A 16,799-nucleotide genomic window follows, 5' to 3' on the forward strand; every position below is an offset into this window, starting at 1 on the left:
ATCCTCACCTTTATGGCTTTGTTTGGGACTTTGTGAGAAGTAGCATCCGGGACAGCAGTGTGTGCACGTCGGGCAGAGTGTGTGAGCGGAACAGCAGGGGACACCGGAGATAAGGAGGTGGACGCAACCTCAGAGCCTATTCTGCCGGTGTGGGTCCGGTGTATGCTTGGCTGAAGAGTGGGAGCCCGGAGGAAGTGGAGTACTTTGGGCATATCCCCACCAGAGGGTGCGCAAGGTCAGGTTGTCCCCAGCTCCACAGGAATTGTCATCTGCCAGATTTATTGCTGACCGGATTGCTTTGTCTGGACGTTTATCTGTGAAGAATAAAAGAATGTTCGTTCATTGCATTGTACCCTGCCTGAGGAGTGTTTGTGCGCCGGATAACATCTACACCACCACCACACTCTGCCCCACCAAATCATCTCCTGTCCCCATAGTGACGGTGGAGCCAGGGGTAAGCCTGATTGCAAGGGCCACGACTACAAGGCCAGAGGCACCCCTGGCACCCCGTTACAAACGCTTAAATTTAGGTTCTTCTTTAGTTTCCTTATTTAAGAGAGCTGGGACCAGACACAGCAAAGGACCTCAAGAGGTACAGAGATGGATATTCCCAGAGTGACAGAGATGGATATTCCCAGAGGGACAGAGATGGATATTCCCAGAAGGACAGAGATGGATATTCCCAGAAGGACAGAGATGGATATTCCCAGAAGGACAGAGATGAATATTCACAAAATGTAAGACCCATATGGTATTCCTGATATTGACAGTAGCATATATATAGGTTTCTGTGGCAAAGAAGAAATCCCCACCTCTATTTTGATGTTGGGTTTAAGGCAGAAGATCCCTAATATGTCTAATTAGACTCCATCATCACGCACAGTGGCTTCTCTCTCAGTAGAAGAGTGAACTATCAGAAAGCCCGATGCCGTTATCAGTTGTGAGAGCCGCAGGAATCCTGTGTCTATACAGTTTTGATTTAATATTGAGCTTCAGTTTGTTGCAAGTGGATTCCAAATTGATAAAGCCTGTACCATAATTTAAGCTTGCCCATCCAGCTGAGAATGTCTCTAAGGGCTCATGCGCACGTTGCGTAATTACATGCATTTACGCTGTGTATTGCACTGCAGCGTAAATGCATGCGTCCTGCGTCCCCTGCACAATCTATGTAGATTGTGCATAATACGTGCGCACATTGTTTTTATGAATGCAGTGATTTGGGTGCTAAAATTTTGACCCAAATCCGTGCATTCATAAAAGCAGCATGTCAATTATTCCGTGCGTTCTGGATGCAGCTCCCACTCTGTCTATGGTGGTGGCAGCAGCCATAGCGCATGAAATAGGCTTTTTTTAACAAAAAAACTGCATCCATTATGCAATGTTTCTGCAGCGATTTGAAGCGCACATGTGCTGTCAAATCGCTGCAGAATATTCAGCAGTTACGTGCGCATGAGCCCTTAAGCAGATTCAGTTAAGTCTACCTTTCTTCATCGTTCCTTATGGGAGACCCAGACCATGGGCGTATAGCTTCTGCCTCCGGAGGACACACAAAGTACTACACTCAAACGTGTAGCTCCTCCCTCCTAGCATATACACCCCCTGGTAGCCAGTCCTAGCCAGTTTCAATGCTTTGTGTTCAGGAGGTACACACACACATGCATTCTCTGATTTTTGATTTTTGATTTTTTTTGGATTTCAAAGATTTGGAAGAAAAGCGGGTCCAATCTGGACTCCCGGCATGTCCCTTCTCACCCCACTGTGTCGGCGGTGCTGTTAAGGTTGACTTTACAAGGCTGGAGCCTTCACATGCCGCGCTCCTTCACCACCCCCTGGGGCTCTGGCTTGAAGTGGGAGCCAACACGGTTCTCACTGCTTTGCAGGAGACCGGTCTCCATCCGCAGCCCTGTTCAGGATCCTGCCGGACGGAGCGTTTAACCCCCCCCAGGGACATGGCCCTGCGTCTCAAAAGCTAAGTATTGAGACGTCTTTACCACAGGTCTTTCCAGGGGTCCCTTGTACTTCATTTATTGGGGGGAGTGTGTTATATGTTTGTGGTAACATTTCCGGCCGGTTCTCCAGTTTTCACTGGAGAACCGCGCCGATGGTGCCTGCACGCTGGCAGCACGTTTAAATCTAGGCCCCGGCTTCGCCTGAGGCCTAGTTTCGGTTTCACTGCCCCTGCATATTAGTTATGCAGAGGGACAGTGTGGCTCCGCCCAGCGGCTGTGCTGCACAGGGAACGGATACTCCTCACTGAGGAGAGAGTCCCTCCCCTGTCTACATCATTTGCCCGCTCTCAGAGTAGGCCCCGCCCCCTCTCCTCGCTCCGGTCGCCATTTTCTCAGCGTTCTCACTGTCTGTATAGGCACAGAGAGCCCACATTGTGACAAATGGGGGCCTGGGCTGGGGGACTGGAGAGCACAGAAATGTATGTAAAACGGTCTGGCAGCCACAACCACCAGTTGTGCAGCTGCTTATGTTCTCTGTTTATTTACTCTGTTGGGGGTCATTCTGGAGATGCATTCCCTCACAGAGCCCCCACTTCTGCAGCATGTCTCACATCAGGGCAAGGCTGCAAGACTGTCCTTAATATGCACTGCATGTAGACTGTACTGAGCACATAAACACAGTGATCCCTCAGCCTGGAGGCTCATCAGTGGTCCCTCCAGCTGCTCCGGTGGTGCTGAGCATGCATTAGCCCCCTTTAGGGCGCTTCTGCTGCTACGGCTTGCTCAGCAAGCTCTCAGAGGACTCTTCCTCTGGTCTCAGTCCCCGTCCTCCTAAAATGGAGACGCAGGGTCCCCTGTCCTCCCCGTCCCGCAGCTCTGATTTACGAGCTGTCTCACGGGACAAGGAGGATGTCTTTTCTGGGGGCTCGGACGCTACTTAATGTGCCATTGATCTGTCCAAAGGTGATGCAGATGCTAATGATTTGATTGCGTCCATTATATTTGTACTGGACCTCAATCCGCCTGTATCAGGGGTGTATCCCCCTCTGGCAGAAAGGCATCAGTATACCTTACGGAGAACAAGGAGTGTGTTCCTTAACCACTCCAGTTTTTCGCCCACTGGACCATGCCCAGAGCCTGTCCTGACAGAGCTCCCAAAGCGTGGTTCTGATGACTTTTCTCCCTTCCACCACAGGTGGTCAAGGAGTGGGCTCATTCACCAAGGGTGGTCCCTCCGTTGTCTAGTATTTCAGCCCGGATAGTTGTATCAGTGGCTGACAGCAGGGTGCGGAGTGCAGGCAATAAAAAACCCACTGAACCGGGGGGACCAGAGAAGCACAACACATATATGCTCCTCTCTACACACCAAGTGGGCCCACCGCACCCCCCTATCCCACTGTACATTAATTCTGTACTGGAATCCGCCAGTATCAGAGGAACAACCCTCTCTGGCAAAAAGGCACCAGTTTACCTTGCCTAAGAGAACAATGAGTGTGTTCCTTAACCACTCCAGTTTTCAGGCCACTGTAACCGAGCCCAGGGTCTGCTCTGGCAAACGCTTCTCAAAGCGTGGTTCTGATGGCAGTTTTCCCTTTCCACCAGAGGTGGTCAAGGAGCGGGCTCATTCACTTATGGTTTTGCTGTCCGCCAGGTTGTCCTTCTGGCCAAATCTGTATGGAGGCGGCAAGGGCCTCGTTCTCCCCAGCTCTTGCAGCAGTGCGGTTTTTAAAGCCATCTCTGCTTCTCTGGAGGAGATGCATTCCCTCACAGGGACCCTTTGCCCGAAATGGTTGCCTTAACTTCCAGACTTCAGTCTTTTCATCCTATGCCATGTCTGCCATGCTGGAGACTCTCACCGCTCTGCGGTGGCCTCGGCTAATTTCCTCGCTATCCGCAAGCTCTTGTGGCTTCGGAACTGGACGGCGGATGCTTCTAAAGAAGTTCCTTGCTGGGCTCCCTTTTGATGGGACCAGTCTATTCGGGAACAACTGGATGAAATTATTAAGGAAGCTCTTGGTGGGAAGAGTTCTTCCATGCCACAAACCTAAACCAGGAAACCTGTCCAGGACACGAATCAGTCGAGGTTTCGTTCTTTTCGTTCCTCCATCTGATCGTTCTCTAAGCCCTCGGCCTCGTCCACTGGCTCAGCCAAGCGGGGTGGTGGCTCCAAATGGCGCACGAGAAGACCGCAGGAGATGCTGCCACTAAGTCAGCCTCCTCCTGGCTATCTGGCCACGCCAGCAACGTCCTTGGTCTGCGGCAGGCTCTCCCACTTGGCGACGTATGGTTTTAACACGTCTCCGATCAGTGGGTGCGAGATACCATCTCCCACGGCTACAGGATAGAATTCTATCCAGCCCGCCAAACAGATTTTTTCTGCAACTCCCCCCTGCTCCAAGGCCGCGCCTTTTCACAGGCTGTGGCATTCTTGCAGGCCACTGGAGTAATTGTACCGGTTCCCGACTGGGAACGGTTCTGAGATTTCTGCTTAAATCTATTCCTAGTACCGAAGAGGGCGATGCCTTCCCACCTGGATCTCAAGCTTCTCAAGCATGTTCAGGTGCGGCATTGTCGCATGGAGTCTCTGCGATCAATCAATGACCCAAGGAGATTCCCTAGCATCCATCGATATCAGAGATGCCTATCTGCATGTGCCAATCGCAGTTTCACACCAGCCTTGGCTACGTTTTGCATTCAGAGTGGTCCAATTCGTGGCTCCTCCCTTGGGGGTAGCCACGGTCCCTCGAGTATTCTCAAGGGCGGGGCAGCTGTGATTGTGGGCCTGCACCTCTAGGGTTTGGCAGTGATCCTTTTGTCCTGGACAGCCTTCTAGTTTGGGCTTCATCCAGTGCAAACTGTTAGCGGAGTGCCTCGCTCACTTTCGCCACTCTAACAATTCGGGTGGTTTGTCATTCTGCCAAGCCCACTCTGACTTCAACCCTGAAGTTCATATTCCCAGGGACGCAATTCGAGACGCTGTCGACACTTGTGAAGCTGCCTTTAGTCAAACAGCAGTACCCCCGCTGGCGGTCGACGTCGGTCCATCAGGCACCTAATGCAGGTGCTGGATCAGATGGTGGTGTCAATGGAAGCGATTCCCTTGCCCACTTCCATCTGCGTCCTCTGCGGCTGGATATTTTCCGCTGTTGGAACAAGCGGACTTCCTCCTTCCACGGGGTGGTGGCTTCGCCACAGATCAGGGGCTCGTTTCAGTGGTGGCTTCGGCCCCTCTGTCTCAGGGACGCTCCTTCCTGGCTCCGTCCCGGGTGATCCTCACCAAGATGCTAGTCTATCCGGCTGGGGAGCAGTATATCTCCACCATGGAGCGCAGGGCACTTGGACTCTGTCCGAATTAGCCCTCTGGATCAACGTGCTGGAAATCAGAGCTGTGTCTCTAGCTCTCTAAGCTTTTCGCCATCTGTTGGCGGCCAGGCACAGTCGAGTCCAGTCAGACAACGCTACAGCGTTTGCCTACATCAATCTCCAGGGCGGGACACTCAGCCGCCTGACAATGTTGGAGGTTCATCGCATTCTTCAGTGGACGGAGGACTCCTAGTCCACCATATCCGCAGCCCACATCTCAGACGTGGGAACCTGGGAGGCAGATTGTCTCAGCCGTCAAACCGTGGCTCCACGATCCTCAGGTTTTTGCGGCAGACGCACTGGTTTAAGTTTGGTCCCAGCTTCGTCTGTCTTACGTGTTTCACTCTCTAGTTCTTGCCCAGAGTCCTGCGCAAGATCAGAAAGGAGGGCCGTCGGGTCATTCTCATTACTCCAGACTGACCCAGGCAAGCTTGGTACCCTGACCTGCTCCGTCTGTCCGTAGAGATGCCATAGCATCTCCCGGACTGTCCAGACCTTCTCTCACGAGGTCCGTCTTTTCCGCCAGAACCTGCGGCTCTCAGCTTGACGGTGTGGCGTTTGAGTCATGGATCTTGACGACTTCTGGTATCCCTCCTGAAGTCATCTCCACTATGACTCGAGCTCGGAAGTATCCTTGGCTTTTTGGCCTTGCCGACCCTCCTGTCCCTTCTACAGTCCGGTCTGCAGCTAGGACTATCCCTCAATTCCCTTAAGGGACAGGTCTCGGCTCTGTCAGCATTGTGCCAGCTCCGTATCGCCCGGCTGGGCCAGGTGCGCTCCTTCATGCAGGGCGCATCTCACATTATTCCGCCTTACCGGCGGACTTTGGAGCCCTGGGACCTTAATTCGGTCCTCACGGTTTCCGGAAACCCCCCTTTGAGCCTCTTAGGGAGGTTTCTTTGTTTAGTCTTTCATAGAAAGTGGTCTTTCTAGTGGCCATAACTTCCCTCAAGGGAGTCTCTGTTGTGGCCGCACTCTCTTCGGAGTCCTCCTTCATCAAGACAAGGTGGTCCTCCGTCCGACTCCGGACTTTCTCCCTAAGGTGGTTGCTGCTTCCACCTTAATCGGGGCATTTTTCCTGCCTTCCTTTTGTCCGGCTCCTGTTCATCGCCTTGAAAGGGCGATGCATACTCTGGATTTGGTGCGGGCGCTCCGGATCTATGTGACTCGCACCGCGTTCTTAGGCGGTGCACCTCTCCTTTGTGCTGACCGCTGGTCAGCGTAAGGGCCTCTCGGCTTTTAAGCCGACCCTGGCTCGTTGGGTTAGGTCGGCCTTTTTTCCGATACCTACCAGTGTACTCAAGTGCCTCTCCCGCCGGGGATCAAGGCACATTTGATCAGAGCTGTCGGTCCCTCTTAGGCTTTCAGGCCCAGGCTACGGCTCAGTAGGTCTGTCAGACTGCCACTTGGACTAGTCTGCATGCCTTTTCGAAGCACTACCAAGTGCATGCTCTTGCTTCGGCAGATGCGAGCTTGGGCAGACGCATCCTTCAGGCGGCTGTCGCCCATTTGTGAAGTTAGGTTTCGCCTACTTGTCAGTTTTCTGTTTATTCCCACCCATGGACTGCTTTAGAACGTCCCATGGTCTGGGTCTCCCATAAGGAACGATGAAGAAAAAGAGAATTTTGTTACTTACCGTAAATTCTTTTTCTTATAGTTCCGACATGGGAGACCCAGCACCCTCCCTGTTGCCTGTCGGCAGGTTTCTTGTTCCGTGTGTTATCACCGGCTGTTCTTGTAGACAGAGGTTCCGGTTGTTCCGGGTTTTGCTCTGTCTCTACTTGTGGGTGGATGTCCTCCTTCAGCTTTTGCACTAAACTGGCTAGGACTGGCTACCAGGGGGTGTATATGCTAGGAGGGAGGAGCTACACGTTTGAGTGTAGTACATTGTGTGTCCTCCGGAGGCAGAAGCTATACACCCATGGTCTGGGTCTCCCATGTCGGAACTATAAGAAAAAGAATTTACGGTAAGTAACAAAATTCTCTTTTTTCATGGTCCAATTTGCATGACAGACCAATAAAAAACATATTTTCTAGGCAAAACTTATGCACTATGTTCTGTCTAGCGCAGGACCTAAGGAGGCAGAACATGGGATAAGCATCTTCTCTTTGGTTTTCTTACATCATTGTATCATATGCCAATTTGTCTACATTAGCCATAAGAAATACTGTACATACATTTGTATTAAAATCCCCATGTATCGCATAAAAAAAATTAAACAAAAACTATTATGATTGCCAGCCGATACACTGCAATGTATCACTGTATCGGCTGGCAATCAAAGTGTACATCATTATGTACCGAGTGGTAACTGAAGCTGCTCCGACTGTGCCTCCATTACTAATAGCCAGCGGCTCATTCAAGGAATAAAGTTAATTCTTACTCATTAGCCGGGCTTTCAGTACAGCAGCCGGACAACAATGCTACTAACATTAAAGGCGTTGCCAGGTTTGAGATAACAGTCTATAATCACTCCATGTGACTGTAAACTCCTGAATTCTCACAATGCACGCTATCGCGATTCTCTTATGCTGGCAGTGAGGGCAGGCAGTCTTGTGACCACAAGTATGGAATTTGCATACACGCAGTCACATGCCAACTAGACTTCTCATACTCACTCAATTCACTTGCTTTGAGAGAGGACGTGCACATCTAGTTGGAATGTGTCTGGCAATATGTGATTGCATTCTTGCAGACACATATTCGCCCACTGTGACACACGGGCACTGGTGAATCTCGGCAATGTACGTGAGCTCTAAGGGTTCAGAACTATGCAGTCACAGTTAATAGCGTTTCAGTACAATAGGTTTATTTTTAGCTTTTATTGTGGGTTATTTTTATCTGTTATTGTCCTTTTATTCATGAAAGCTTACATTTAGGTTCTTCTTTAGTTCTCTCATTTAAGAGATCCAGGACCAGACAAGGCAAAGGACCTCCAGAGGGACAGAGATGAATATTCCCAGAGGGACAGACTTGGATATTCACAAAATGTAAGACCCATATGGTATACCTGATATTGACAGTAGCATATATATAGGTTTCTGTGGCAAAGAAGAAATCCCCCACCTCTATTTTGATGTTGGGTTTAAGGCAGAAGAACCCTAAAATGTCTAATTAGACTCCATCATGCACAATGGCTTCTCTCTCAGTAGAAGAGTGAGCTATCAGAAAGTCCGGTGCCGTTATCAGTTGTGAGAGCCGCAGGAATCCTGTGTATATACAATTTTGATTTAATATTGTGCTTCAGTTTGTTGTAAGTGGATTCCAAATTGATAAATCATGTACCATAGTTTAAGCTTGCACATCCAGCTTGGAATGTTTCTTAAGCAAATTCACTTTAGCCCACCTTTTTATGGTCCAATTTGCATAACAGACCAATAAAAAAAATTTTTTCTAGTCAAAACTTATGTACTATGTTCTGTCTAGCGCAGGACCTAAGGAGGCAGAACATGGGACAAGCATCTTCTCTTTGGTTTTCTTACATCATTGTATCATGTGCCAATTTGTCTACATAAGGCTACTTTCACAATTGCGTTGAACGGCATCCGTTGTGATCCGCGGCCTTGAGGAATTACGGTAACCGTTGCAGGAATCCGTTTTATTCCTCATTGACTTCTATTAGCTACGGATAGCAACGGATGGTCTTGTGTTGCATTCGCCTCGCGGCGCATCAGTTGTTTTGCCGCTGACCGTCAGTGACCGTCGGGCGGAGGGAACGCTGCATGTAGCGTTTTTCTGCGCTTGGCGGAGTGTCAAAAAAACGCAACCTACAGGATTCCGTCGGCGTCCGTTGTTTTTATAATGAACGCCTATGGTGGCGGATTCTGTTAGAATCCGTCATTTGACAGATTCCGTTAACGTAACCGCCTTTACACAACTGCGCATGCTCAGATGTGTAAAATCAAGGAAAAAAACCTATAACGGATTGCGTTATTTTGTACGATCCGTAGCATCCGTTGTGCCACTACTGTATATGCAACGCATCCGTTGCATGCGTCACACAACACAATGCTACGGATGCCGTTCAACGCAAGTGTGAAAGTAGCCTTAGCCATAAGAAATACTGAACATATATTTGTATAAAAAAAATCCCCATGTATCACATAAAAAAAATTAAACAAAAAATATTATGGTAGTCCCAAAAAAGAGGTGCATTAAAACATTCGAAAAATACAAAACGCTCATTAAGGGGTTAAGCTTTTCTTGTGGCCTTTTTTCCCTTGCCCTTTTTGCATTTTAATGTCAGAAAACTTAAAATTACGGTAAGTTCTTCTCAGATTTAGTCAAGACATCAGCAAAGACTCTCGAGAGGGACAGAATGGAGACTCAGCATGGAAGACCCCCATGGCATGCCTGATACTGACAATTGCATTCACAGGGATTCCCATAGGAAAGATCCAAGAAATCTCCACCTGATCTTACATAGCCGCTTCTCTCACAGAGAGAAGAACATAAAATGAGGCTGGTCAATGTCTCCAATGTTTATTTTGCTTATTTTTTTGATTGTGTGACTTATGTTTCTTTTTTCTTTTCATTCTACCATCATCTTAGCAAGTCAGACCAAGACAATCATCCTCCTCAGCCTCAGCAGAAAACTGTAGTGGTTACAACCATGAAAGAAGAGACTATTATCACAAGGTACGTTTTATAAATTCATCTCATTTTTTAAAAAGTTTGTGAGACAATAAAGATACCTGCAGACAGCCCCAAATTTTGAGAAGGGGGTTTGTAAGTAATACAAGTGCATCTCAATAATTTAGAATATCATCAAAAAGTTAATTTCAGTAATTCAATATAAAAAGGGAAATGCATATATTATATTGAGTAATTACAAACAGAGGGGTCTATTTCCAGTGTTTATTTCTGTTAATGTTGAGGATTATGGCTTACAGCCAATGAAAACCCAAAAGTCATTATCTCAGAAAATTAAAATAATTACAACAAAACACCTGCAAAGGCCTCCTAAGCATTTAAAATGGTTCCTCAGTTTGGTTCAGTAGGCTAAACAATCATGGGGGAGGCTGCTGACTTGACAGATGTCCAGAAGGCAGTCATTGACACACTCCACGAGGAGGGTAAGCTACAAAAGGTCATTGCTAAAGAAGCTGGCTGTTCACAGAGTGCTGTATCCAAGCATATTAATGGAAAGTTGAGTGGAAGGACAAAGTGTGGTAGAAAAAGGTGCACAAGCAACCAGGATAACCGCAGCCTTGATAGGATTGTTAAGAAAAGGCTATTCAAAAATTTGGAGGAGATTCACAAGGAGTGGACTGCTGCTGGAGTCAGAGCTTCAAGAGCCACCACACACAGACATATCCAGGACATGGGCTACAACTGTTCCTTGAATCAAGCCACTCATGACCAATAGACAATGCCAGAAGCATCTTACCTGGGCCAAGGAGAAAAAGAACTGGACTGTTGCTCAGGGGTCCAAGGTGTTGTTTTCAGATGAGAGTAAATTTTGCTTTTCATTTGGAAATCAAGGTCCCAGAGTCTGGAGGAAGTGTGGAGATGCCACAATCCAAGTTGCTTGAGGTCTAGTGTGAAGTTTCCACAATCAGTGATGGTTTGGGGAGACATGTCATCTGCTGGTGTAGGTCCACTGTGTTTTATCAAGACCAAAGTTAGTGCAGCCGTCTACCAGGAAATTTTAGAGCACTTCATGCTTACCTCTGCTGACAAGCTTTTTGGAGATAGAAATGTCATTTTCCAACAGGACTTGGCACCTGTCCTCACTCTCAAAAGTACCAATACCTGGTTTAAGGACCACCGTATCACTGTGCTTGATTGACCAGCAAAATCGCCTGACCTAAACCCTATGGAGAATCTATCGCATTGATAAAGTAATTCATGCAAAAGGAGCCACGACCAAGTATTGAGGCATTTATTGTACATACTTGTCAGTAAGCACACATTTCTGTTTAAAATCATTTTTTCAGTTGGTCTTATAAAATATTCTAATTTTCTGAGATAATGACTTTTGGGTTTTCATTGGCTGTAAGCCATAATCATCAACAGTAACAGAAATAAACACTTGAAATAGATCACTCTGTATGTAATGACTCTATATATGCGTTTCCCTTTTTGTATGGAATTACTGGAATAAATTAACTTTTTGATGATATTCTAATTTATTGAGATGCACTTGTAGCTGTCGACTAAGTAAGCGTATGGGTGATAGCTATTTAAGATTTACTGACACCTTAAAGGGTATTCCTACTTTCAAGTAACTTTTAAGAATAATCTGGCCTGTGTATACGAGAGATAACACAATATCTGACCATTACATATCTTGTATCTTACATTTTCACCAATTTATCCCCCTGCAGGCTTTATTTTTTAATTGCAATTGACACTGAGCTGGGTGGAGGAGATTTGTTCTCATAGTCAGAAAGATTAGGGATAACATATCAGCTAAATTCAGCTCTGACAGATGATGGTGAGCCAAATTATATGCAAAAAAATCTCGTGCCCAATTGAATAGGCCACTGACAAAGTAATAATGCTGCAAGTGCAACTTTATAAATAAATCATAGCCTAAGTGCCCTCTTAAACAGTAGTAATTGCCTGATACCACTGTATAACATGCTTATGTCTTCAGTGCCCCCTGATGAAGTAATATTGCTCTGAGTACCCCTTAAAAAAAAATTATTCCCAAAGTGCACCCTGGCAATGTAATAATACCGCCCTATAAAGTAGAAATATTCAATGTGACACTTATCAAGTAATCATGCACTCATTCTTCCTAATCAATTAATATTGTTCAGAGTGCCCCTAACAAGTAATAATGCCCCTTGTGGTTACAATACATTTGAAGGTGTCACTTGCCTAACCATACAGCCACGAGCCACACATCTAGGGCTTGTGAGCCACATAAGGCTCATGAGCCACTGGTTGGTTACCCCTGGCATAAAGTATGTTAGGAGGACATGTAACCCATAATCTATAGAGTGGGAATCCTCATAGATAAGGAATCCTAACTGGTGTGTTAAATGCGTACATAGGAAGTAGCTAACTTCTCCTCTGACGTAGGTGTCAGTAGACTCAGTGGTAAGTTAGCAATTTGATTTTCTTGCCTATGATGCTTCACTGCATAGCTTCTGTTACATCTTTGTTCTTCTTCGTAGGATATTACTTCAAATTTAACACCAAATCTGGATTTCTATCAAAACAAGGAACCCTTCAGGCCAAATGGTCAGTAAGAGCCAGTGGTCGAGCAGCTAAGGTTCTATTCAGCCATTGCTTAGTTTTATAACTATCACTATGGTTGCTATTAGGTTGTATCCAAGATACTGAGTGGGAAATCCTCCACATTATGCAGTTAAAAGTCCACACAGTATAGTGATCTGATCTTCTGGGCTGCAGTGCGGCCATTAGAGGATGGATATAAGGTGTGACCCGGTTTTTGTCCCTCAGGGGTGTACATCAATGAGCTACTTACAAAGTGGGCGTATGACTACGACAGATTGGAGAGGAATCATTCCTACATCCAGTGGTGAGATTATTCAACTAACAATCCCTTCTGTTGTTTGTTTTTTTGTTGTTGTACTAAAAAAACACATATAATAAAAATAACACATGCACAAAATGCAAATGGTTCAAAATGGGCATCACAGAGATAAACAAAAAATAAATGGTCGGCTTCTTTGTGGAGAAAAGACACTCACCCATGTTTTAACAAGACCTAAGCATCAACTTTTTTGTATTAGAATTATTTTTCATGAACCAACAGAACTGTAGTTCCCCCAGCTGCACGATGGGACATTGTGGAGAGAGACAGATGGAGGTAATCTTTTGCTGTTTGATACAAGTGCATATCAATAAATTAGAATATCATCAAAAAGTTAATTAATTTCAGTAATTCAATACAAAAAGGGAAATGCATAAATTATATAGAGTCATTATACGCAGAGGGATCTATTTCAAGTGTTTTTTTTTCTGTTAATGTTGATGATTATGGCTTACAGCCAATGAAAACCCAAAAGTCATTATCTCAAAAAATTAGAATAATTACCACAAAAACACCTCCAAAGGCTTCCTAAGTGTTTAAAATGGTCCCTTAGTCTGGTTCTGTAGGCTACACAATCATGGAGAAGACTGCTGACTTGACAGATGTCCAGAAATCAGTAATTGACACACTCCACAAGGAGGGTAAGCCACAAAAGGTCATTGCTAAAGAAGCTGGCTGACCACAGAGTGCTTTATCAAAGCATATTCATGGAAAGTTGAGTGGAAGGAAAAAGTGTGGTAGAAAAAAGTGCACAAGTAAAAGTGATAACCATAGCCTTGATAGGATTGTTAAGAAAAGGGGAGATTCACAAAAAAAATTTGGGGGAGATTCACAGGGAGGGAACTGCTGCTGGAGTCAGCGCTTCAAGAGCCACCACACAGACATATCCAGGACATGGTTCACAACTGTCGCATTCCTTGTGTCAAGCCACTTATGACCTATAGACAATGCCAGAAGCGTCTTACCTGGGCCAAAGAGAAAAAGAACTGGACTGTTGCTCAGTGGTCCAAGGTGTTGTTTTCAGATGAAAGTAAATTTTGCATTTAATTTGGAAATCAAGGTCCCAGAGTCTGGAGGAAGAGTGGAGAGGCCACAAACCAAGCTGCTTGAGGTCTAGTTTGAAGCTTCCACAATCAGTGATGGTTTTCTGAGATAATGACTTTTGGGTTTTCATTGGCTGTAAGCCATAATCATCAACATTAACAGAAATAAACACTTGAAATAGCTCACTCTGTTTGTAATGACTCTATATAATATATGCGTTTCCCTTTGTGTATTGATTTACTGATAAGAATTAACTTTTCGATGATATTCTAGTTTATTGAGATGCACTTGTACCTTACCTCAATGCTATGATCACATTCATTTACTGTAGTGTAGCCTCACGTTCTAGGCCTGTATCTTTAAGTCACTTGTGATTTCTTCTTTTTCCGATGTAGGCTTTTTCCACTAAGGAAACCAGGTATAAATCCAAGTGCCATGCCACTGACCACGGATGAAATCCAGGTACTTGACACTAATATAGTGACCATTTCTGGCTCAGACATAGTCTAGGGCCCAAAGCACAATCTTGAACCAGGAATACTCTCAGTACCACCAATCAAATTCATGCATGATAGAAGGGCTGTAAAGGGATATTCCCATTTCAGACATTTAAGGCATATTTCTGAAAGATGCCGGTCTAATCTTAACTTGAGAACCAGGTTCCCCAAAAGCCTGTCTTCTCGCCACTGAATAGAGCACGAAAAGAACACCAATGCACCCATACTTTGTTAAATATTGACAAACTCTGAAATGCTTTTTCAGCTCATGAAGCAAGACCGAGTAGTCATGAAGAGGTTTCTTGAGGCATACAAGCTCATGTTAGGATTTTATGGTATCAAACTACAGAACAGTGAAACTGGAAAGGTGACGAAAGCAGAAAACTGGAGGGAGAGATTTGAGAACTTGAACACGTACGTAGGTATACTCCGTATTATCGTTTCATTCTCTGTTCTCCCACATTCTACACCTTTCCAACGCCTCTTGTTTTTGCGTATAAGAAAAAAAAAAGACTGTTTTCATCAGTGTACTGGATCAGATTTTCATCCACTTTTGCTCCCAACCTAAATTTCTACCATCAGTGTGGCATCTGCTTTTCCTGTATCCAAAAAAGAAAGTTCTAAACCACCTATCAATTAAAACAAACCATTGATACAAATGGGCAAGTTTGATCCAAGACATGGATCAAAAACATACATGTCGTCGAGTTTTTTCAGACTGGGTCTGAAAAAACAGAGACACCTGAATTCATATAAGGCTTTATTCAGACATCGATTTTTCAAATCTTCTCTGTTTTCCTGCTTCCTCGCTTCTTTCAAATCTATCTGAAGTTCAAACCAAATTGTTAGCAGACTACTGGTGAGCCTCAGAAGTAAAGGCTGCTTTACACGTTTCAATATGTCATGCGATCACACCCGCCCCCATCGTTTGTGCGGCACGGGCAATTTCTTGCCCGTGTCACACAATGCTGTAACCCCCTATCACATGTACTTACCTTCCAAACGACCTCGCTGTGGGCGACGAACATCTGCTTCCTGAAGGGGGAGGGACGTTCGGCGTCACAGCAACGTCACACAGCAGCCGGCCAATAGAAGCGGAGGGGCGGAGATGAGCGGGACGTAAACATCCCGCCCACCTCCTTCCTTCCGCATTGCTGGCGGGACGCAAGTAAGCTGTGTTCATCGTTCCCGGGGTGTCACACGGAGCGACGTGTGCTGCCACGGGAACGATGAACCTGACGCTCGATTTTTAGAAAATGAGCAACGTGTCAACGATGAACGAGAAGGTGAGTATTTCTGCTCATTCATAGCTGTCACATGCTACGATATCACTAACAATGCCGAATGTGCGTCACTTACGACGTGACCCCGCCGACATCTCGTTAGATATATCTTAACGTGTAAAGCCCGCTTAAGTCTAATGCACAAGAGAGGCGGCCTCTAAGCCCTGCGCAGCGGCATGCATGTTACAGGCCTACTGTAGGGAAGGGATCTATATCCTCCCCCAACTCCACAAATACAGAGTCAGAAAGTAATTTCTCTTTGCTTTCAGTTACAGTCACAACAACATGCGGATCACCAGGATACTCAAGTGTTTGGGGGAGATGGGATACGATCGTTTCCAGGCCCCTCTGGTCCAATTTTTCCTGCAGGAGACCTTGTGTGGCCATCGCCTTCCTAATGTGCGAACTAGCACTCTAAACCATTTCATGCTCACCGTAAAAGACAAGCAGGAGCACAGAAAGCTGGTGGACTTCATCCAAGAGAACTATAAATCCATGGAGAGATTGGACAGAGGAGAAGCAAAGAAGTCACAGAAATGGAATACGCATAGCTTCCAAGTTGGTTGATACTTTTGACCCAAGCCCCTTTGTCCCGTAAAATGACCTACAATTTAATCTTGTTGATTTTTATTTTTGCTTTTACTATATTAATCTGGAAATTCTCTGTCTGATTCATATGCATAATTTTTTATGATTTGGTGAAATTTTTGATTTTAAACATTTCTATGGTGATTTTTGCTATTCTGTAAATTAAACTAATCAAGCCTATAAATATGCTTTAAGTAATGAACCATAAATTCTCTGTGTGACTATCGAAAAGGATGGGAGACAAGCAGTGATGGGAGGTCTGCAAGTAAGTCAAGAAAGAAATTTAAGAAAAGTAAGTATTATACCCAGGGATGGACTAGGACTAAAATTCAGCCAGGAATCTAATAAGAATATTATCCTGCCTACAAAACCTACGTTTTCAATAATACTGCTATATAACATTTAACCCCCGCAGATGTTCAGGTCCGGCCGGTCTTAAAAAAAAAAGCAAAAAAAACAACTTGAACCCGAACATTAGCCTGGACACGGAACCCCATATAAGTCTATGGGGATCCGAACATGTGTGCTGTAAAATGGTGTTAGTAAGGGATAGGGGGCTGTAAA

At 45.6% G+C, this 16,799-nt stretch overlaps 1 protein-coding gene across 2 annotated transcripts in view; it reads left to right on the forward strand.

Annotated features, from left to right (window-relative positions):
* Positions 1 to 16,799, forward strand: part of LOC142310279 (uncharacterized) — a 69,419-nt gene that overhangs the window by 21,543 nt on the left and 31,077 nt on the right. The window contains exons 3-10 of one of the 2 annotated variants that reach the window (XM_075347780.1): positions 543 to 737; positions 8,205 to 8,303; positions 9,865 to 9,951; positions 12,441 to 12,507; positions 12,730 to 12,808; positions 14,263 to 14,329; positions 14,630 to 14,778; positions 15,917 to 16,205. In XM_075347780.1, coding sequence (XP_075203895.1) covers positions 543 to 737; positions 8,205 to 8,303; positions 9,865 to 9,951; positions 12,441 to 12,507; positions 12,730 to 12,808; positions 14,263 to 14,329; positions 14,630 to 14,778; positions 15,917 to 16,205 — 1,032 coding nt within the window. The remainder of the gene's footprint in view (positions 1 to 542; positions 738 to 8,204; positions 8,304 to 9,864; positions 9,952 to 12,440; positions 12,508 to 12,729; positions 12,809 to 14,262; positions 14,330 to 14,629; positions 14,779 to 15,916; positions 16,206 to 16,799) is intronic. The other variant, XM_075347781.1, reaches the window with a different exon arrangement.

The sequence above is a fragment of the Anomaloglossus baeobatrachus genome, chromosome 5, assembly GCF_048569485.1.
Source record: "Anomaloglossus baeobatrachus isolate aAnoBae1 chromosome 5, aAnoBae1.hap1, whole genome shotgun sequence".
Taxonomy (NCBI): Eukaryota; Metazoa; Chordata; class Amphibia; order Anura; family Aromobatidae; genus Anomaloglossus; species Anomaloglossus baeobatrachus.